Source organism: Colletotrichum gloeosporioides (genome assembly GCF_011800055.1).
Source record: "Colletotrichum gloeosporioides strain Lc1 chromosome Unknown consensus_17, whole genome shotgun sequence".
Classification (NCBI taxonomy): domain Eukaryota; kingdom Fungi; phylum Ascomycota; class Sordariomycetes; order Glomerellales; family Glomerellaceae; genus Colletotrichum; species Colletotrichum gloeosporioides.
In genome coordinates, this window is record NW_025544662.1 from 2,201,211 (window position 1) to 2,222,830 (window position 21,620).

The 21,620-nt window shown below is 51.3% G+C and overlaps 7 protein-coding genes and 1 pseudogene across 8 annotated transcripts; 3 read left to right on the plus strand and 5 right to left on the minus strand.

Moving 5' to 3' along the window:
• Window positions 1–237: 237 nt before the first annotated feature.
• On the minus strand, window positions 238–609 carry GCG54_00011507 (uncharacterized protein; the record flags this gene model as incomplete). Its single annotated transcript, XM_045411411.1, has 1 exon — window positions 238–609. The coding sequence occupies one exon, from the start codon at window positions 607–609 to the stop codon at window positions 238–240; it is 372 nt and encodes a 123-aa protein (XP_045268469.1).
• Window positions 610–3,967: 3,358 nt separating this feature from the next.
• GCG54_00011508 (uncharacterized protein) lies at window positions 3,968–5,173 on the minus strand (the record flags this gene model as incomplete). The annotated part of the gene is made up of 1 exon (XM_045411412.1): window positions 3,968–5,173. The coding sequence occupies one exon, from the start codon at window positions 5,171–5,173 to the stop codon at window positions 3,968–3,970; it is 1,206 nt and encodes a 401-aa protein (XP_045268470.1).
• A 723-nt stretch (window positions 5,174–5,896) lies between these two features.
• Window positions 5,897–9,597, plus strand: GCG54_00011509 (Vegetative incompatibility protein HET-E-1; the record flags this gene model as incomplete). Its single annotated transcript, XM_045411413.1, has 3 exons — window positions 5,897–5,981; window positions 6,042–8,741; window positions 9,029–9,597. Coding segments are annotated over 3 exons (3,354 nt in total), but the record flags the coding sequence as incomplete, so codon positions are not given.
• A 565-nt stretch (window positions 9,598–10,162) lies between these two features.
• Window positions 10,163–10,483, minus strand: GCG54_00011510 (annotated as a pseudogene). Its single transcript has one exon. A coding segment is annotated over exon 1 (254 nt).
• Window positions 10,484–12,121: 1,638 nt separating this feature from the next.
• Window positions 12,122–14,258, plus strand: GCG54_00011511 (N amino acid transport system protein; the record flags this gene model as incomplete). Its single annotated transcript, XM_045411414.1, has 3 exons — window positions 12,122–12,398; window positions 12,565–13,546; window positions 13,940–14,258. The coding sequence occupies 3 exons, from the start codon at window positions 12,122–12,124 to the stop codon at window positions 14,256–14,258; spliced, it is 1,578 nt and encodes a 525-aa protein (XP_045268472.1).
• Window positions 13,956–14,666, minus strand: GCG54_00011512 (uncharacterized protein; the record flags this gene model as incomplete). The annotated part of the gene is made up of 1 exon (XM_045411415.1): window positions 13,956–14,666. One exon carries the CDS (start codon window positions 14,664–14,666, stop codon window positions 13,956–13,958), a length of 711 nt encoding a protein of 236 aa, XP_045268473.1.
• Window positions 14,667–16,594: 1,928 nt separating this feature from the next.
• On the minus strand, window positions 16,595–17,925 carry GCG54_00011513 (Thioredoxin-like protein AAED1; the record flags this gene model as incomplete). The annotated part of the gene is made up of 2 exons (XM_045411416.1): window positions 16,595–17,299; window positions 17,356–17,925. The coding sequence occupies 2 exons, from the start codon at window positions 17,923–17,925 to the stop codon at window positions 16,595–16,597; spliced, it is 1,275 nt and encodes a 424-aa protein (XP_045268474.1).
• A 1,981-nt stretch (window positions 17,926–19,906) lies between these two features.
• Window positions 19,907–20,257, plus strand: GCG54_00011514 (uncharacterized protein; the record flags this gene model as incomplete). The annotated part of the gene is made up of 1 exon (XM_045411417.1): window positions 19,907–20,257. One exon carries the CDS (start codon window positions 19,907–19,909, stop codon window positions 20,255–20,257), a length of 351 nt encoding a protein of 116 aa, XP_045268475.1.
• Window positions 20,258–21,620: the final 1,363 nt, after the last annotated feature.

Consider the following 21,620-nt stretch of genomic DNA (forward strand, 5'->3'; position numbering starts at 1 on the left):
TTGTCTCCAATGATTTTCTCTGGATTTTATCTCGTTTCCCGCACATCATGATCTCCACGATCAACAACCCTGCGTGTAAGAGCGAGCGACGAATGGTAGACTCTAGATACGGCCCCCATGAGACGACAACTTCAAACATGACAACCTGCCAAAAAAGCCCTCATACGTCGTATTGTTTCTGATGATCTTGCGAATCCCTCCCAGGGGGTTGTGCATGTATGGTGCTTCGGTTTCGGCTTAGTTCTTGATGCATCTGGCACCAGCCTTGCCACAGTCTGAGCCAACTCCGTAATCGCAGCAATTTCCAGATGGCGAACACTCGTAAATGTGGTTGTTGACGCGTTTGGCGGTCACGACCCAAGTACCAGTGTTTGCCCAGTAGCAGTTGCCGCAGACAGTGAGCTGCTTGCCACGGCTGTTGCACTTGCATCCGTTGTACTTGCAAGCTTTTTTCTCGAGAGAGATGCCCTCTCTCTTCTCCACCGCGGCTTCGAGGGTGTCCACATCGTCGGACCGTTCCGCGAGAGCGACAGGCCCTTCAGACTGAGCTACGCCAGCCTGGACGGTCATGGCGAGGAAGAGGGCGGTCAGGGGGGCGGAGAAGCGCATGTTGGTTGATGTGAGCTTTAGGCTAGTTGAAGTCAGTGGGAAACAGCGGGGTTGAAGGCTTTGATGACTAACTTGAACTTTGAAGAGACGGAATGGTGTCCTGTTGAAGGCTTTCTTGCTTGATGGCTGAGATGATCTCGCTGTTTCCTTCGAGGTGATGGTGCCTTTTTATGCCATTTCTGACAGACATCACGGCTCAGCAGAATAGTCTATCCATGACGACTAGTCTGTGAAATTCGGAGGAAAGAATTCCTCCGTCTGACGTTATTGATGACATTCAACTCAAGTAGCCGTGTGGTTGATCTATCATGAATAAGACATTTGAAGTCTGCGGGCTACGATTGGCTGTAGCATGTCGATAGAACGCTGTGCTACTTGTTTAGTTACGGCTGATTGGGAGGTATTTCATGCCGCTACAAACCTTACGACGGTCCTGTTGTTACGTTTTACGAACAAATGTCTTTGAACGCCCCTCGCGATGATCGTGTAATTCGGATATCTTAAGCCTGAACCACACAAGCGAGTAAATTTATGTTATACAAGAGCCGAGGCCAGTCTTGGCTGAGTACTTAGTGGCCCATTCCTGCCTCAAGTTTTATGTGCTAGTCCAATCAGTTCATGATCACCGCAGCCCGTTGACACGATCATCATATCAGTTCTTGGCTCATTATGCGTCTGAACTCAAGCCCCAGGTCTTCAGGGCTAGTAATCTAGTCTCGTGATGTTGAGAAGTATAAAAATCAAGCTTAGTCCTGTCTCAAAACAGAACCTGAACTAAAGTTTGAAACAAGGGACGGGTCGTTTGCGGGGAAAGGCAGATAGTCATGCAGCTAGTCTTTCAGCTCTGATGCCGATCTCGAAAATCAGCCCACGATAGCGGTAGCCGTCGGTGAGGCTTAGGTCAAATGATTTGTGTAGGCTTATTAGCCCTGTAGCTTTACGTCGAGGCTTTCTGCAACCTGGGGCGCACTGCAGAGAGGGGTTGGTGAGACCTCAGATGGAAACGGCTAGAGGCCGTTGGCAATGGGCTGTCTCAGACCCTTGCTTTGGAACCTGCTAGACAAGCTGGGGACACAAAAGCAGCGGAGGAAAAGCCCAAGTTCATCCGTCTTACTTTTGTTCAACGTCACGTTGCACAACATGCAACACGGCAACTCAAACATTGTGATCCTTGCAACGAACAGTCGGTCGTCAGAAAATTGATTTGACGAGCCAAGCTTTTGGTACTCTCAAGTGGTGAATACAAACTAGGCGTTGAGTAAAAAAAGCTTTTGGTGCTTGATGGGGAAAATGGGCGGTTCATCGAGTTATGGCTGCAAACTTTTAAGTATTAGCCGCCATATCTCGCAGTGGATAAACCTAAGTCACTACATGTAGCAACTGCCGCCCAAAAGGTTGTATCATAACGTGTATAGAATCTGCGCAGAGGGTCCATTGTGGAGAGCTACTTTTATATGTGCTAAAATTTCTAAGAGGTACTGTGAAACTGGGGTGAGGACCCTGATGTGAAGATTGTGAAATAAACCTTTGATGAGATGCTATCCCCACGTTGACGGAGATATCATCGTGAAACTTTAAAAGACACCACTTACTACCATTCAGGTTGCATAAAGAATGTCCGTAAACTGTTGAATTTCTAAGCCCGTATCGGAGATATATTTTCAAAATTATAATAATCTGGAAGACGTTTAGAAAGAGGCATAGTTAGACGTAGTTTGCAAAATCAACGTATCGTTCCTGTAAACATTCCAACTTCGCCTTCACAAATACGTTTGCTGAAATTGATACCACGAGGAATAGATTCATGAAACTACACAAAATGCCTTCCTGGTACAAAGCACCTTGGAGACGACCCAGGAGGGGTCTGAGATTTGGCGTTCGAAGAGCGCCAGGCCTCGTTTACGATCCAGAGAAGGGTGACTGGGTTTTAGCACGGAATGCTGCAGGGCAAGTCATTGAGGCGGATCCTGCTGCACAGCTGCCTGAAGCAACGGAGGAGACGATGACCGGGCCAGGAACCACAGACGAGGTAAGAGCAGCTGACGAAGCGAGGCAAGACGTGGTAGGAGCGACGGGCGAAGCAAGAACGACAAATGATGAAGGAATGATTAATAAGGTAAGACTGACACGCCCAGTCAGAAGGGAAGGCGAAACAGAAGCAACTGACGATGAGGTACCACAGACAAAGAAAAGACCAGCAAACCGAGGAGCATCGAATACCAAAGAAAAGCGATTAATTAAAATGCTTCAAATCGATATGCATGACCAACAGCTAATTCTCAGCACCTGCTTCATATGTAAAGCAGAACTCCGACCGTCCCGTGTCCTGGAACACCCATGTGGTACGAAGTTCTGTCGCGACTGCGTCGCCAAATACCTCCGCTCCTCCATGTCTATCCGGCCATTTCTCAAGCCAAATTGTATCGAGCCCTACTGTGCTTACAGCGGCCAATCAGGGTTTGTTGATGCGTGGGCCGAGGAACTCCTCCTTCCACACGAGCGCGCACGCTACGAAAGACTCGTCTCCGAAGCAACCGACGTCCAAGAACGGAAGGCAATCTACTGCCACGACACCCTGTGCCGACGATACATACCTTATCACGAACGTAACGAGATCGCCAAAACTGCCCGTTGCAGCTGCAAGAAGCGGACTTGCATGATCTGCAAACGAAAGGTACACCCAGGCGAGACCTGCGAGCAAAGTCGGGCAATGGTGGATCCGGCGGTCGAGGAGGCGGAGCGGCAGACGCTTGCCGCGCTAACAGACATGGGAGTCAGATTCTGCTATTACTGCCACTGTCCAGCTGAGGAGCCTGAGGACCAACCCAACACGTCAAGGTGAGTCTCGAGCCGTTCTTGTCGGGCAATCTGTCAGGTGCCTAGAGTGATCCACGTGGACTAACATTCATTGGACAGGTGTATCAACTGCGGAGCTACTCTCATGTGGAATTAGCCCTTTCATTAGATGGATCGCTGTTCACTAAAGGACAGTCGCATTCCCCCGAGTGGGTTTGAGTGTAGAAGTATTGCTGCTTCGAATGATCGGGATAGGTTGTATGAGCTTCGTTTCTAGAAGTATTTAGACGGCATGGGCCGCATGGCCTGTACATTGAGCTTTTTGGCACAGTTTCAAGTTCAGTAGTAATAACATCATTGATAAAATCTCGAAAGAAACACCTCAAAGGTCGCGAAAGCGTTTTAAAGTGGACATTTGCCACTTCCAATACCTAGCTGTGCTATTGTCTGCCTTTTCTCCTGTTGTAGTGCTAGATATTTTCCTTCCCAACACCATACATATATCGTCTTCTAAGTTGTCTCTTCGTCGAACTATGGTTCGTTGCCTCAATCTTAGAACACTCTACCTGGTAAAGTTGCCAAATGTCATGTTGGTCCCGTTGAATTGGTTCCCCCCTCCAGTGTTGTTGTACTGGGGACCGCTGCCGGTGTTATTGTATTGAGACCCGGTCCCATTACTGTTGAAATTGTTTGTGACGGGGGGCGGCCGATCGTCTCTGGCGTCAGAGCGTTGCGTCGGATTGTCAGTTCGAGGGTAGAGCCCAAGAAGAGCCTTGGTTGTAGCCGCGGCCACGGCTGCCGCGTAGGGCTGCCACAATTTGTTCTTGTGACTATCTGCGTAGTCGCATACTCCTTTGACGACTAGGCATGGAACTTGGTCCCAGACGCCGGCGCCCTCCATCTCGAAAGCAATCACGTTGTGCTCTCGTGCGATGCTATCGCGACGCTCTCCGGACTTCATGACCGTGTCTCCTGAAGCGACTTGTCCAACGAAGATGCGAGGGTCCTGCGATTGTGAAGAACCCGAATGTGCCCTTCGCAGGACGCCGTTCTCGGCACATTGAAGGTCCGAGCAAGTCGAATTCATGGCCTTGTTACAGGCCATATCCTCGTCACACCCACAGTTGGACTGTTCTTGGTGGCGATGGAGGTAGGCAGGCTCGAAGAGAATGTCTTCAGCTGGAGGTGGACGATTGTAACTGATCTCATGGCCAGTCACATTCTGCTGGATATGGCCCAAAGTCCGAAGCATTTGCTGTTGAAGACGATTGAGACCGAAAGTTCCCTGAATACTGGCTAGGAGGGATCGGATGTCTTGGTAAGGCCGGCCCAGATTGTCACTAGTCGTATCCTTCCGAATGAACTTATCAGGATACTGTCGTCCAAGATCATACTGAACCACAGCCTGGCTGATAACAACGTCTCCCAGGAAGATCTCTTTACCTCCTCCAGGACAAGGAACTCCACCGCATATTCCGGCCAAGACTGCGAGCTTGAGCCTTGTGTAACTTGACCGGAGCCCAGCAGCCGCTGCCGCGGTAGAGACCTTTCCCATGTTGGGAAGATGTACCAAAACAACGTTATGGTCGCCTATGCGGCCGTTCGTGTAGTTGTTCTGATCCCCGGCTGCCCGGCCGAGTCCACGGCCACCTTCACCGCCCCAGAATTCGTCGAAGATCAGGGAAACTGCGTCAATTTCCAGGGAGAGCGCGCAGACAACCGCGATTTCGAATTCATCGCGGTGTCCAGGACGAGCATGGGTTGGCATGGTGACTGACACAGGGAGTAAGTGTGTGACAATCAGATGACAGTGAACACAATTCCAAAAAAATTTCCCCCCTTGTTACTGCAATCGTGTTGAATTTTCGATGCACTTCTAACGTGCAGCAAAGGTTAATGGGGGCTGAGTGGTTCACAGCTCAAACTTGCCGTGCCGTCAGGACTGTAGCAGACTTTTTGAGCCGCCGACCTTTTTTTTTGAGTTTTCGTGCTGCTGAGTCTTTGTCTCAACTTGCGACTCAGTGATCCGGTTTATTTGTCTGTGGGCTGAAAACGTTTGAGGTATTGATAGAGACCGCAACCTGAGGTAATGTAGCAATAGGGGCACATCATGGAAACAACCGGAGACAACGGCAAGACGAGGATGGAGATGAGGCTTCGGATTTCAAAAGCCCCGCATAGCCAAGACGCATGCATACCAGCCAATTGACACCTGTCACACCTGGAACGACTTGATTGGCGTGCTTCGAGGCAGTGCTCCAATCAAATCTGATCAACCGACAACATACAACACGCGGTATTTATTCGTTCCCACTCTCTGCCCCGTCCGATCAGGCTGCGAGTCGGTCCTGAAAATGCTCACCGGTGGATGAACCTTCCTTCTCCAAAACTTCTCGTCCCGCAGAATCCAGAGCACCATAGCCGAAACGCAAGACTATCAATCTATCAGCACGACGCAGCTCACGATGCACGTCGTGGGAACACTGCAAGAATGAATATAAATAACAGCAGCTCGGGCAAGCAATACAACAACGTGGGGAGCGGAAGTCAGTACAACGCGGAGAACATTACGATAAGTAGGTCTGCCGATCCTACTGCGAAACACACTTCGCTGATCACATGAGAAGACCATCCAGCACACGACGCTGAAGGAGACAGACAATTTCTCATCGATCTAAAACTCAGTGATCCGCGTCTAGATAAAGAACGAATTGAACGCACAAAAGGAGGCCTATGGAAAGATTCATATATCTGGATCTTCGATAATGAGGACTTCCAACGCTGGCGAACTGACTTCCAAAGTCGACTACTCTGGATAAGAGGTGATCCTGGAAAGGGAAAAACAATGCTCCTCTGCGGTATCGTAGACGAGTTGCATGGAGACAAATCGGCCCACCAAGTCATCTACTTCTTCTGCCAAGCAACCGACTCCAACCTCAACACGGCCTCTGCCGTTCTACGTGGTATCTTGTACCTCGCGTTGAAGAAAGCACCCGAGCTTGTCAAAGGCTTGCGCGAGGCGCATGATTCCTGCGATCGACAACTATTTGAGGGTAGCAACGGATGGCAGGCCTTATGCAACATGACAACCAGCGTGCTATGCAACGAGATATTCCAGAATGTTGTCGTCATCATAGATGCACTGGATGAATGCACCACAGGTGTTGATGAACTTCTCCAATTCGTCACCCAGTTGTCTTCAAAATCCATCAAGATTATTGTCTCAAGCCGCAATTGGCCTAGAATCGAGCATGGAATAGCAGCTGCCACGTATAAGGCTGCTCACATATCTCTGGAGCTAAATGAAGGCTCAATATCAGCAGCCGTGGTGGCTTTTATCGAACACAAAGTCAGCCAGTTAGCGCGGAAACACGACTACTCCACCATAACACAAAGCCTGGTCTACAATACCCTGTTGCAGAAGTCGAACAGCACGTTTCTTTGGGCGGCCTTAGTGTGTCAACAGCTTGCGGATAACAGCACCAATTCTTGGGAAGTAGAGTCGAAGTTGAATGATACTCCGGCAGGCTTGCATGAACTGTACGATCGAATGCTGGATCAGGCCCTTAGATCAACCAACCGCGATCTATCTCAAAGGATCCTGGCCGTAGCATCATTGGTGTATCGTCCAGTGACTGTGGCAGAGTTGAAGTCTCTTCTTGGGCTGCGGGATGCTGGTCTCGTCAATGACACGCAACCGCTGGAAAAAGGCGTTCAACAATGTGGCTCTTTTTTGACAGTCCGAGACGGTGTTATGTATTTTTTACACCAGTCCGCAAAAGACTTTCTTCTCGAGAATGAAAATCTCGAAATGATTATGCCTCATGGAATTGGTCACGAGCACGGTCTTCTTTGGAGGAACTCCATGGAGGTCATGTTGAGTACACTTCGATACAACATATGCGGCCTCAAAACGCCCGGCACCTCTGTCGATGATCCGCAAACTCACATCTCTGACTCTCTGGAGCCTATGCGCTATTCTTGCATACATTGGATTGACCACTTTTGCATGATGGGAGGAATCAAACACTCCCAAGCTGCCCTGGCGGAGAAGTTTTTCACGCGTTCTTTTCTCCACTGGGCTGAGGCATCGTGTCTTTTGCGCAGTGTCTATGAGAGTGTCGGGAGTTTGCAAAGATTATATCGTTTCTTACAAGAAAATTCCCTTGTAAATCTTACGCCAAAACTCACGCGCATAAATCGCCATGACACCGCAGGGTTCTCAAGATTGACAGACTTGGTCCAGGATGCCTCATACTTCCTGCAACAAGGCCAGCAAGTGATTGAGGACACCCCACTTCAAATTTACTGGTCGCTACTCTTATTCAGTCCAAGGCAAAGCATCATCAGAAAACTACACCTTCACGAAGGGCACAATTTCGTTCTTAACAAACCGCTTGTGAAAGAAAAAGAGTGGAACACACGCCTCAAAGCAACAGTATATCACGAACATTGCGACAAACTAAGATTTTCACCGGATGGATCTATCTTGGTTTCAGAATCAAATCGTGAAATCAAAATATGGGATAGACAGACAGGTCGATGCCTAAGAACTATCAGGCCTACCTCTCATGTATCAAATTATCTTGCACCTCTCGCATTATCCTACGATGGGTCAATAGCAGCCTGTGGAAGATTCCAATGTGGAACATGGGACACGAAAACGGGCGACTGCTTGCAAACATTGCGATATTTCTCACCATCCGTGAGCGTTGAATGCCTCGCTCTTTCACAAGATGGCCGTTATCTGGCAACAGTCACGAAAGACAATAGTACCACTGTTGATATTTGGAACGCACAAAATGGCCTATGTTTGCAGAGACTCGATAGGAACCTTGAGGAGGTGGTCGCAGTAGTGTTTTCACCAGATGGCCTCACACTTGCTTCTGCAAGTGGCTGCATCACAATATGGGAAGTGGAAGCAGGTGAACGCCTTCGAGACCTGCGAAATCATGTTGAATATCAACCGAATGCATTATGCTACACATCCACAGGGCATCGGATTGTCTCGGTCTCGAAAGAATTGCCTTCCCCAATCCCAGGTTGTCATCCGATACGTAAAGTTTATATTTGGGAAACATCTACGGGGCAACTTCTCCAATCGGTGGCAGACGTCTTCAATGCCTGCAACTTCACTCCTCTATCTCCCGGCGGAATAGTTGTGTGTCATCGACGAAAGGGGCATACCTTTGAATCGGTTAACCTTGAAACAGGTGAACGGCTCGATACGTTGGTCAAATACGACCAAATCTTCCAAAACACCGTCTCAAGCGATGGTCATTACTTTGCAACAGTTTCATTTGGAGGGACTATCAGCCTTTGGGATCTAACAGCACGTCACCATCAACGACATGAGCGTACGGCCGCACCGGATTCTACGCAGTTGCGTCCCAGTCTGCCACAAAAGGCTTGGAGATCTGTGAATGCATACACAACAAGAGGTGAGATCTTGCACGCCAAACCTTGAACACGTCGCCGCTAACTTAGTCGTGTACTGCAGACATGAGGTCCGCCGAGCCTCATCCTCGACGGTATCGTCAGGATTTGTGGGCTAATTCACACAGTATGTGTCATAACATTCAATCGGTGAAATTTTCCATCGATGGCACGAAGGTTGTTTCAGTTCGCCAAGGCTACCGCCATTCGATCGATGTTTGGGATGCGCAAAGCGGTCGAAATTTGCAAACGCTTCATGTTCGCGACACAGCAAAGAAACAGACTCGCTGTTGTGACAAGGCGACAGCAGCCTTCGGAAGAGAAGATACAATCCTTCTTGCAACAGAAGATTGTGAAAATGTAAAGATATGGGATGCGACTACGAGCTCCCATCTTAGAAGCCTGCCAGTTGGTCAACGTGTTGGCTCGATGGTCTTCTCAGATGATGCAACAAAGATCGCAATCGCACTACATGATCGGGGCATGATAAGTATGATTCAAATCTGGGACCCTAACACAGGGCGACGCATGTGGGAGTTAAAACTTCCTCAACAAGAAAGCACTTCCCAGGACTTCTTACAAAGCTTTTCAAAGACCGAACCAGAACTTCGCACTTGTAACGGAATCATCGACTTGAGCTTCTTGACATCTGAAACAACAACTTCATTGGTTGAGTTAAGTCACATCTCTTTTCGATCGAAGCCTGAAGGTTACCACGTGGAGGGAAATTGGTTAATGAAGGACTTGACTAGATTGGTATGGCTGCCTGAAGAATGCCGACCATGGAAACACAACTATGCCGTGAAGGGCTCAACGGTGGCAATCGGATGTGAGTCAGGCCATGTAGTTACAATCAGGTTTCCGTAGATCTTGTAATGATGTGTTTCGAATGGTACCCGTGTCGTACGCAGATGTGGACTGACCAATTAGCTATGTTCACATTGACGAAGGATATCATTTCCTTCATTTGATTCACTAAAGGAGCACAGAATGCGTGTTCACAAGAGAACAAGGTATGAATAAACCTAGCCGAACTAGAACTCCGACTATTGGACTTTCAGAATTCCACAACGAGCGGACGCCGGAACCCTCAAGGGTATCGTATCCGTGTCAGAGAGCTGTTCAAACCCCTTAAATGAAGGCAAAGAACCTGAATCATCGCCTTGCAACCCATGCATCAGCATACAGATCGTGCCAAGTGCCTCCATATTATCTACGATGCCGAAATCGCGTCTTCCGCACAGTTGGCGAGAACACTCTTGGCTCCGCTCAGCTTCCGAATCCCGCACTGGGAAGCGTTGTCGAAGCAACGATAATTCTATGCTCCCTGCATCCACCGCGTGGCGGCCGTTCCCTTGCAATCGGCATCGCTCCAGAAATTGAGCCCACAAGTCTGTCCACTAGGGTCATACACCTGCGCTGTGATGGTGCTAGCCGTGGGTATATTGTGGCACTGATCAGGCGTGATCATCAGCGTGTCGAGCTCGACCGGTTGCGGCAGCTGGACTCACGGAAGTTAGACATGACGAATTCCACATTGGTGCGCTTCGAGATCTTGCCGGGCTCGATTTGCATCCCGGAAAGGCCGGGGAGAGCGGAAGTGGAAGTGAACAGAGCAACGAAAAGCTTGGCGAGGTTCGTTCTGGCAAGCTAGTTGATCCTATCAGTTTTTGAACCCCGGCTGTAGATAAATTATGGCTCACGTGGACTTGCCATTTTGACGCTGTACACCTATGCAGCTGGGAATCGTGATTTAGAAGGCTGGGTCACTCTGGATGGGATCGGATGTTGCGATCGCTGCTTGTGAAGGCTGTGTTTGTACTCGATGCGATGCAGTGAGATGAAACTGGAGGTAAAGGAATGGGACCACCCCCCTTTTTGTTGTCTTCGTAATTGTGTACTCTCTCCTGTCTTCCACAGAAGAGATTGGCCTTATTCGCTTTAGACTTGGATTCAGCCGCAGAAACACATGTCTTTAATACCCTATTGGAGATGTTTGTGTCTCATGTTCTGGATACAGGATTGGCGGAAAGTACACGATGTCGGGAAGATTATGTAAGGGACCCTCTGCTGCTAGCTTTGCGAAGGAATGGACCCACACAGCGGTGTTGAGGTCAACATCATTACGGCTTGGCATCCTAATTAGACTGAGCACATCAATCATGATTGTGGTACAAACACGAACTTACATCGTTCACTTTTACTATGGTACCTTATGCAAGACATAGTTCACACACACTCGCTCTGCCTGAAACTACCTAGCAAGTGACGCGAATTTGATGGAGCGTTTTGAAAAATTGGTAGACTGAACATACGTCCAAAGTCCGATCCAGTCGGCATTCCTTTCTGAATACAGAGCGGAAGAGCTCCCGCACATTACAAGATCAAAGGGGATAACTGCATGGGTAGTAGCGGAGAGGAGACATTCAACAGATACGACCAAGATCAACGTTTAGGCATAGAATCAATAGAACTTCTTCGGGTTTTTGGGGCTGTTGGTGAGGAAATGTGACCAGCATATAGTTGGAGTACCGGTGAAGTACAAAAGTAACATAATCCAGCAAGATCAGTTTCGTCTCTCGTTTCTTCGTCTAATCATCCTAAGGTATAGTGAGATATTTGACGTAATCGCTCATGACATGTGCAGAATTGGAGTTGGGCGACAATGGAATGTTCCGACTACGCTGTGTAAAAATCCTTATTATTATGAATTGTTTGCGTGATAGAGCGTTCAAGTCGCGATTCGGACCTTCAACTGTCGCGTCTGCAGTGTGATTCACTACTTGGCTCAAGAATCAAGACAAGCATCTTCGTTGCCGTTACCCGAGCAAGAGTGTATTACCCGCTATCAGCGGCTACACCCCCCGGCATCGATCTAGCTTATCATATCGTGGACTCCTCACAAATCCAAACACCTAACTCGACAATCTTCCAAATCGGCAGTTCTTATCGGCCAAGCTAGGGAGCTAGAGCTCCAAAAGAGATAAGCTACCATGCCGAGCTTCGAAATCCCCTATCGTTACATTCGGCTCTTAGCCTTTGGTCAGAGGCAAGTTTTGGACCCTTGAACTGGAAGCTTATCTCCGACCCCGGGACAACAAAAGTCTTGACCAGAATGCAACTCTCGACATATTGGCCGGCATTCTTTTGTATATAAAAACAAACCCCCGACCCACTGCCCTTTTTGGGGGGGACTTCCCCAGAGAAAGCTTATTGCGACACACTGCGGTGAAGACCAGCCCCCCTTTTCCGCGTGTCTTGCCCTCGAAAGCAGAACACCATGGCTTCTCCCGTAACCGACGACAAAGTCAGCCCTCACGTATCTGACGGCCAGGCCGACATCGCTTCGACTAAGGGCGAGATTGAGGAGACTCACGATGTCTTCAGACAGACCGAGGATGGCGTTCAGTTCCGGACGGTCAGCTGGCAGAGGGCCACCATCATCTTCTGCAAGATCCAATTCGCGATGAGCATTCTGAGTGTTCCTGGAGCTTTTGCGACGCTGGGAGCTGTTCCAGGTGCTGTGTCCCTCGTGGGATGGCACGCTCTCAACACATGTATGATTGTCCTGCTGCGAGATGACCATCTTTCGGGAATCAGACTAACACGAATAATCCAGACACGGCCGTCATCTTGGGAGAATTCCGCAATCGCCATCCCGAATGCCACAGTAACCCCCCTATCCGACCATCCCCTCTTCCTCGCTAACATCTTTCATTCCAGCCCTCGCCGACATGTGCGGCCGCCTCTGGTCCCGCCCCGGCCGCGAGCTCGTCGGCCTCCAGATCCTCATCGCGCAGGTCCTCATCTCCGCCGCGGGCATCGTCTCCATCTCCACCGCCTTCAACGCCGTCTCGTTCCACGGCACCTGCACCGTCGTCTTCACCCTCCTCGGCGCCATCCTCATCACCGCCTTCTCCTCCGTCCGCACCTTCAGCAAGCTCGGCTGGCTGACCTGGCTCGGCTTCACCACCTTTTTTGTGGCGGTCTTCGTCTTCGTCGTCGCCGTCACGAAGCAGGACCGCCCCGCCGTCGCCCCGCAAACCGGCCCCTTCGAGCTGGGCTGGACCGCCGTCGCGCACCCCACCTTCGTCGCGGGCATCACCGCCAGCGCGAACATCTTCATCAGCAACAGCGGCTCGTCCATGTACCTGCCTGTCATCTCCGAGATGCGCCGGCCGCAGGACTACCGCCGCGCGGCGCTCGTGACCGGTGGGTTGGTGCTGGCCATGTATTTGTCTTTCTCGCTTGTGATCTACCGCTGGTGCGGCGTGTGGCTGGCCACGCCGGCCTTCGGCAGCGCAGGCCCGCTGTTCAAGAAGATCTCGTACGGCATCGCGCTGCCGGGGCTCATCATTGGCGTCGGTATCTACCAGCACGTCGCGGCCAAGTACATCTTCGTGCGAGTGCTTAGAGACTCGCACCACCTGCAGGAGAACACTGTCGTCCACTGGTCGACGTGGATCGGGAGCAACCTGGTGCTTGGAATTCTTGCTTTCATCGTTGCCGAGGCAGTGCCGATTCTCAACTACCTCCTGGGTCTGGCGGGCGCTATCTGCTTTGCGCCGTTCAGTCTCGTCTTCCCCGCCCTGCTGTGGATGCAGGACTTCTCGAGCTACAAGAGCGGCAGCATCAAGCAGAAGGGTGCTTATGGTTTCCACATCCTCATTGTCCTAGTCGGATTATTCATGGTCATCGCCGGAACGTAAGTTTGTCCGTTTACCTTTGGAGAGGGCAAGAGACTGACATGACTGTAGTTATAGCGTGGCCGTGTCCATTAAAGACGCCTATGCATCAGGTTTGATCACGAAGGTGTTTGACTGCGCTGATAATTCGGCCACTATATCTTGATGCGGAGTGCTTCTCCAATAATGTTGAGAATATGACGCGCGAACATTTGTCACTAATAAAGTTGGAAACGAGAGTATGAGCAAGGAATGAAATATGTCAATTAGTAGAAGTACCAGTAAGAAAGATAATGCAACTATGTTAAGAGTCCCAGATACCCGTCCCGCCAACTATGCAACCCGAAATCAAACGCCGTTATATGCAATATCCCAAGCCGAACCTATCACACCTTTCTACCACTTCCAAAAAGCCACGTACCCGAAGGCTTAGATGGGGCACTGGTCGCCCTTCTTGATGAAGAAGCCGCCCTGCTCAGACGCGGTGAAAGTAACATTGATATCAACGTCCGCCTCCCCGTCGTTCGCAATCGCAAACTCAAACGCCACGTTGTCCGCGCAGGTGAAGCTGTTGATCGTGACGAACGTGTCCTCGACGACGACGTTGTTCTCGACCTTGAGCGGGGGGAACGAGCCGACGAGCGCGCCGGTGGCGACGTTGCGGACGTCGAGGCGCGAGAACTCGGCGCCGCCGAGGTCGATGGGGAAGCCGGCGTTGAACTGGCCGATTAGGGAGCAGGGGCCCGAGGCGGAGGGCCCGACGGCGAAGGAGAGCACCTTCTTGACGACGACGCCCGAGGAGAGGTCGGCGACGCCGAAGTTGGCGTCGTTGGCGCCGATGCGCTCGCAGGGGGCGCCGGTTTGGCGGGCGGCGAGGCGGGCGGCGCGGGAGGAGACGGAGGCGGCAGTGGCAGAGCCAGCGACCAGGGCGGCGATGAGGATGTTGGTGATCTGCATTTTGGTGGTTGGGTGGTTTGTGGGGTTGAAGTGTTGTTGGAGAGTGTGGGTAGAGGAACTTGAAAGTGTTGAATATTGGATTGAAGTGTTGTGGAAGTTGTTGTTGCTGATGACGAGAGAAGCAGATAGACTGTCAACGCGGACGTCTTTCTCCTTTATAGATTCCCAGCCCTCATATTCCATGACAGCCTTCTTCTGCTTCCATCACCATGTAGCTAGACAGCTAGCCGGAAGGATGACGTCCAGCTGGGCGTTCGGGCTGTGTCCCCCTCCTCCTCACCCATCAACACCACCGCGCGCACAGTTGGCATCCCGGGAGACCATCGTGGCAGAGTTCCCACTCCCGACCTCTCAAGAAGGCCCGGAGACACGGGCAACGTGACAATCCCACCGACCCAAGCCTCTCCCGTCTTCAAAGGAAAAGTAGCTCAGCACACGGCAGTCACTCGACGTTAGCATGCATGTCCGTAGCACGGCCAGCGCCACCCCGATGGGTTCGGGAGGTAGGTAGGCTAAGAAAGTTTGGTCCCCACCTCCCAGCCTTACTGAGATCTGACGCTTCGTTGTCGACGGAGGGAAGAAGAGTTGTGCTTAGATAATCCGCAGCTAGCTGCCGTTGATCCCTCCGGCTCCGAGCTGAGGCGGGAAAGCCAACGCCTCGTCCCAGCTTGCCAAGAGCTGCTCCGCCTCTGGGTATGCCAGCTAGCTAGCTGCGTTCCTACAGACCAGCTAGAAAGCTCTCCGTCGTCCAAAATATTACCGCAGTCGGAAGCACCGCGAACCCGGGTATCTCAATTGCCGCGCTGACGCGCTTGCCAGACGCTAGCGCGGTGCGGTACACAAGACGAAAGGCGTTATCCCGCAGCTTCGCTGCCTTCCTTCCTTCCCCAGACTTTTCTAAATTAAGCATGGCTGATGATTGGCGACCTTACTCGAAAATCCCTCAGGAATGGAATGTGACAACCCTTTTCGTCCCTCTGTCGGAGACATAACAAGGTTGGAAAGGGTGTGTCAAATTTGGATGTTCCCCCATCTGCGCCAAGCCTAACCCAAGATCAGAGCAACCTCGATGAAGAAAGAGGCCACGGCCCCCCGGATTGGACGAACGAGGGCGCACACACAACACGTGCGGGGCGCAGCACTAGCAGGAGTGCCAGCAAGTTTTCCCTGCCTTCTCTGTTTTCTCCAATCTGGGAACGAAGAGAGCGATCGCCTATTGGCGGAGTATCCGGGCTGGATATGGTCATCGGGCCGGGAAACCTGGTTTTTGGAAGGCTTCGCTCCGTTGGCTCGCGAGATATCCTTGCTCATGATGCTTGCAAGAAAGGATTTCAGAGCTGGAAATCATGTTGGGCTGAGTGTAGCTAAGCAAAATGCGCCAGCCGAGGCTTCATTGTCGAATAGATACCAGGCTCTTGGTTTTTGGCAACTTTTGCCAAGTGATGTCGCTTGCAGCCCGGTGCTTTCAAAGTGCGGATCCATATGTGGTCTTGGAGGGCACTTGCGCAGAGGCAAAACAGACGATGCCTTCCTACGCCGCTTGGCATCTCTATCATAGGACGGTATGTCGTATCCTTCGCTGCTGACACGGCTCTCGAACGGCTGGAAGTTAGGCGAAAGGGTCGTCTCATGGATGAGATGAACTTGGACACAAGGTTTGTCGTCGTCCTTCGTTGCCCAAATCGGGCGATGGGCTTGTTCAGCCTCCAACGAAATGGTTCCGGGTTTCCGGCAGCGAGACATGCCGCGAATATTTCTGCCCTTAGGGATCCGTCGCGGGGAAAGGTCGTCACACAAAGGGTGTAGATCTTGGAGCCTCGTCGTAATACTGCCTCACCAGACCGATTGCTCATGTCGACAGATTGCGAGTAGCCTCGAGCGCAGAACATTACTGAATGCTCCAGGTATCATTTTGAACAGATGGCTATGCTAAACTTAGCAGTTGAAAAATAAACACAGAAAAGGCAGCTGTGGGTAGCCACTCGCTGGACGAGCCGAGGATGGCGTCGTGCTGACGAGGATCCGCCAATGTCTCACTCCTAGGTGTCTGAGCCGACCCGAACAATAGGCCGCACCGACCCATTGATAACGAGGAAAAAGCCTCGCCGCTCCTATGCTCGTTGTTGCTCGCCGCTCAGCTTGCTCATCTGACTTGCCATGCTCAGGCCGGTGCCTTTCCGTGTCTCGAGCGCCTTCGACCACCTCTTATTATCCTGGATGGGCTTCCCTGACCCCGTCAGGCCCAGGACTTCCATCAACTCGGGTATTTCTGCGTGGTCTCGGGTGGACCGCATGCGGTGGCACCAGGTAACCTTCTTCTCTTCCTCAACGTAAACGCCGTCGTCGCCTCCCTCTCCGTCGATGCCCTCTTGGCTGATGTCCTCTTTTTGCGAGTTTTGCATTGCTTTTTCAAGTTGTCGTTCGACGAATGGCGTTCCGACGGGGCTCATTAGCTCCACGGGCTCGAAGAGGAACTCTCCGCCGACCTGCCTGTGGTCGCCTGATTTGGTGGCCAGGCCGGCCTTTACTTGCTTTAGACCCTGGAAGACACTCTCTGCGGCGGACTTGAACATTGACTTGCGCATGTAGGCTGGTCGCTCCCCTAGGGCGAGAGTGCGTGTCATGCCCAGGTTGTCGAACAGGCGCCGCGTAGGGTCTGTGTAGACGGGGAATGGGCAGCCCGTCTCTTGGAGGTACATGTCTATGAGACCTGGGTTGCCGCAACCGACGACAGCGATAAAGGTGCTCATGGGCAGACCAAGGAGGGCATCGGGGGTTATAGACTCGGACAGGGTGCGCAGAAATTCTTGGCAGTTCTAGGCAGGAAATTAGCATGAAATCAAGGCAGAAGGACGGACGGCGGTTCACTTACCCCACAGAAGAAATGGCGGACGAAGATGATGAGGACACGCCTTGCGACATTGCGTCCGGTGTAGAGGCTCTTGAAGGGGTGGCTTTTGCCATGTCTGTCCAGGACTACATAGTTCTCAATCTTCTTCAAGGTCTCAGGGGAAGGCAGGTGGTTGTTGGTGGGGATCTCGCCCTCAAAGTCGACGGGTTTCGAGTTGTCGACCTCGATAGAGGTGCCGCGGGTGTCGCAGGCACAAGCACTCGTCGACGTCCTTGGTGATCTGGTACTCGTTGTCGTGGCGGTGTTAGGCGGCAGGTCTGCTTGTTGCCCAACCGGCTTCCTGTTCACCTTGAAGGCAGCGGTCGTCGGCGCTGGAGCAGGCGCGTCCGATGGCTTCTGATCGTCCGTCGCAGCATGGCCGTTTGGTGGAGATGCCCCATTCGCGTTCTCAGCTTTTGCGTCCGGACCTGATTCCGTGGTCGTGGGTGCTGTGGTCTCCGCAGGTTCGGTTGTAGGCTTGGCGTCGCTGCTCGTAGGGACAGGATTGGCGGTCGCGGCCGCGGTTGGAGGATCTTGCGGCACAGCAGCCATGACGTCGTAGTCGGGTGGATTAAGCGGGATGGGATTTTGTGGTTTCGGGGTAGCGAATTACTGTGTCTCTCAGAGCGAAGAGTAGGTAAGCGTAGACTTTTATTTATGATGGCCAGTCGGCTGTAGAGATTCGATGGGGGTAGAAAAAAAAGTTTGGAAGCTGATCGGGAGAAGAGACGAAAGGTGGTCTGAAGGAGGCGCAGCAGCCGTCACTGCCAGGATTGCTTTCGTAATGGATTGTCAAGACGATGGGAAGGGAAAAACGGAAGGGGTCGCCGCTGCGGCCAGAATCCAAGGCCTGGAAGGGAAGAAAAAAAAAGGGTTCGGGTTGAATCAGGTTCTCAGCTGGCCGGGCTCCCTCTGCCGAGAAAGATGGCCAGGTTCTTGCAGTGCTGCACAAGTTCCCTGCGCCAGGCCCCTCGATAGCGATAAATTAGTGGTAGGTCAAAGCCGGTAGTGACACGCCTGTCGCGCGCGGCTTGCAGTTGGTTGGTGAGTGCAGGGGTTGGAATGGGGAGATGGGGAGATCAAGCCAGGAGTCCGAGGCATCGGTGTCGTAAGTGCCTCGACGATCAAGGGGGACGCGAGGGGATGGGGGCAAGATGTGTGTTGTTTGCCAACGCCACCCTCGATGGGCTGAGTTGGAGTCTTGGAGATGAACTGGCGGTTCACCGTCGGGGGTAGTTAATCAGTCAGGCCCGGAAATTGGGGCTTTCCTCTGTCTTGCCAAGTGGCCTAGACGCAATGGAACCTCTGCGGTAGACCTGGACACTTGCTCTTCAGGTACACCTGCATGGCAATTGCATTCCGACTTCTTTTTGTGTGTTTCCTTCGCGATTGGGCGCTGGAGGCCGCGGGCCTTAGCTCCTCCTCAGGGAACAGCACTGTTTCATTCGCGTATGAGGTCATGGTGGAGGCCCGGGCATATTTTGTGTCGTACCTTGTCAGGCAATGCCAGGGTACAGTCTTCAACTGTAATTGAGCCTCATTGCAAGCAACACACACCACTTTGCTGCATCATTCGAAGAAGACATGCAAATCACGATATCTCCCAAGAAGTGAACGTGCATCCAGAGAATACAATCTGTCCCCCGTTCTATCCGTAAGCCATCGAACGTCGGGCCCGTTCGTGTCTCGCACTACGACCAGCGTTGAAATTGTCTCGGGCAAAGCCACTGACGTCCCCCCTGGTCAGGTAAGGTACGAATACGTACTGCGGAGTCCCACGACTCACCGCGGGTGCGTTGTCACTATTTTTACCACCGCCAGCCCCCAAACCACAACGGGCACTGTTCACCCAGCCTGGGTCCGGGGCTCTGGAACCTCCGATGAGCGCCCCTCTCTGGAGCTGCGGACAGATTGTGAACGGGGCCGGCGGGCTTGAGAGCCTGAAAGTGGGCCACGAATGCGCTGTAACTTGTAAGCTTGAATCTGCAATGTTCTGGATTGGCTGCTTTGCTGGCCAAGCTTCTTCTGCGTTTGGTTGTTTCCTGCAATGGTGCACAAACCACACCTTGTCGTCGCGAAGAGCTCACAGACATTATTCCAACTCATATATGTCGCTGCTGATATTGCTGATTCAGAGATTCTGAGAACCGTGGTGGTCTTGTCTGAGTAACAATCAAAATTTTCGTAGAATTTGATCTTATCATAAAGGTATTGATTCTGCACATTGGTTGATGAAGGCCCACTCTGACTGTGTTGTAGAGAACCAGGTTAGTTTCTTAGTAGAATCATAGATAGCCCGACCTCAAGTTTCTCAACTCAAATCCATAGACATGTATGGTTCACCAACATCATATTTCTCCGAATTCAGAGTCATAGTAATAAATATATCGCTTGTAGGCAATCAGTCGTGGCACCCCAGTCAATTTCTTCATCCTCATCTTCATCCTCAAAGCCATCTTGACAATTGCCTTCCTCACTCGCTCAACAACAAATCTCAACCACTCGCTCTTGCAACATGCTTTCGTTTTCCAAGATGCACATCCAAACTCCACAGCATGGCGCGTCCGCCGGCCAACCAGTGCAAGAGTCCATCTACAATGCATTCGACTCTAATATGAAAAAGATCGACCGCCAAGCCATCAGCCAGGAGTCGAAGATTAACAAGCGGTACGACGCCAAGAGAGCCCGTGCAGAGTCAAAATACAAAAATCCGGGTGTTTTTGACATCTGCATTCTCACACGCAACCTCACTTCCAAGCTGGAAAAGATTGAGCAAGCTCGAGAACGGGCACTCCAGAAGCACCGGTACAAGATCCAAATGAAGCGCTTAGCACAGGAGGAGACACTCTCCAATCTTGCTCAGTCATGGTTGTACCGACTTTAAAAGTAGGCACTAAAAGCGGAGCAAGTCGAACTCACGATGTACAATGTTCCACGGAGACAGGGCTTCTCTCCATGACTTGCTCGACATGTTTGCCAAATGCATCGATAACAACACGGCTTTAATAATCATCGAGGCTTCAATTACAACGACAACTACAAGTCTACAACTACAAGTCTACAGCTATAACTATGGCTTCAATTACAACTACGACTCAAATACAACTACAACATAGCTTGAACTCCAACTATAGCTTCAAGAACGACCAAAAGCTTCAGCAAGCATCTACCAGCAAAGAGCGCGCATCGCATTACATTACGTATCCATGATGGAGCTGCCCCCTAGAGCTATGAGATCTCAACAAACAACAAGGCTCTGACACATTCCAGTGAGCATCATTACCGCTCCTGGTTGAACTTTTCGTCGTCAACTACTACACCGACGGAGCAACGGAAGAAAAGTTTAGCGAATTACGAAGTACGAATTACGAACTATGAATCACGAATTACGAATTATGAACCACGAAAGCCGCCTAGATGAATACATCCTTGAGGGTCAGAAAGATGAGGAAGACCTCGTCGTTTTGCAGAGGAAAGAGACTTGCACACTAATTGTTAGGAAGTTGTCAAGACTTGTCCCGCCCGGCACAACTCCAGACAGGTTACAACGACCTGTCAAACATTAAACACCCTTCAGCAAAACGGCTTGGTGACTTCGCAACCCTCCAAGGTTTCCAGCGACAAAAGTATCAGCACACAAGGGTGACGCAAGGACACCCTGCTGGTCGGAACACTCAACAACCTACCCCTCACCCGTACGCCTTAGGTTATCAAGTCCCCCGCCTCGCTGGCAGAAATCTCTTCCGGCATTCACCTCGCAGAAGACCTTGGCAAGGGTCTCCCGCCCTGATCGGTGATCAACGTTTATTTTGGTTTTAACATCGGCGAGTTGGACGTGGGGAAAGATGGGGTGTGTGCGGGCTCACCGGACTGAGCTTCTGCAGTGGTCCGCCCCATCGGAAACGCCGAGATGGCAATTTGCGAAGTGGACTCTCGACACTTTGGACAATATGATAGCCTTTACGATTAAATAATGAAAAATCTCCGTTACCTTCGCGATGCCCGATCTGTACGTGTGTTGTGAAGAAACACGCCGAATTTGGTTTTGTAGCGAGGACTCTGCTAGTCAGGCGGTTGGAAACCGCTCTGATACTCCAGACTCAGCCACCCCTCTGTCGCAACAGGTCATTTGTCACTTGGCACCGCTCTACCCACCTTTGGCGAAACCGTAAGAGCCTCATATCCGGTCCGAAAGCGCTATTGTTCAAAAAGATAGTTGAACGGTTCATCGGTTGTCGCGATGATCA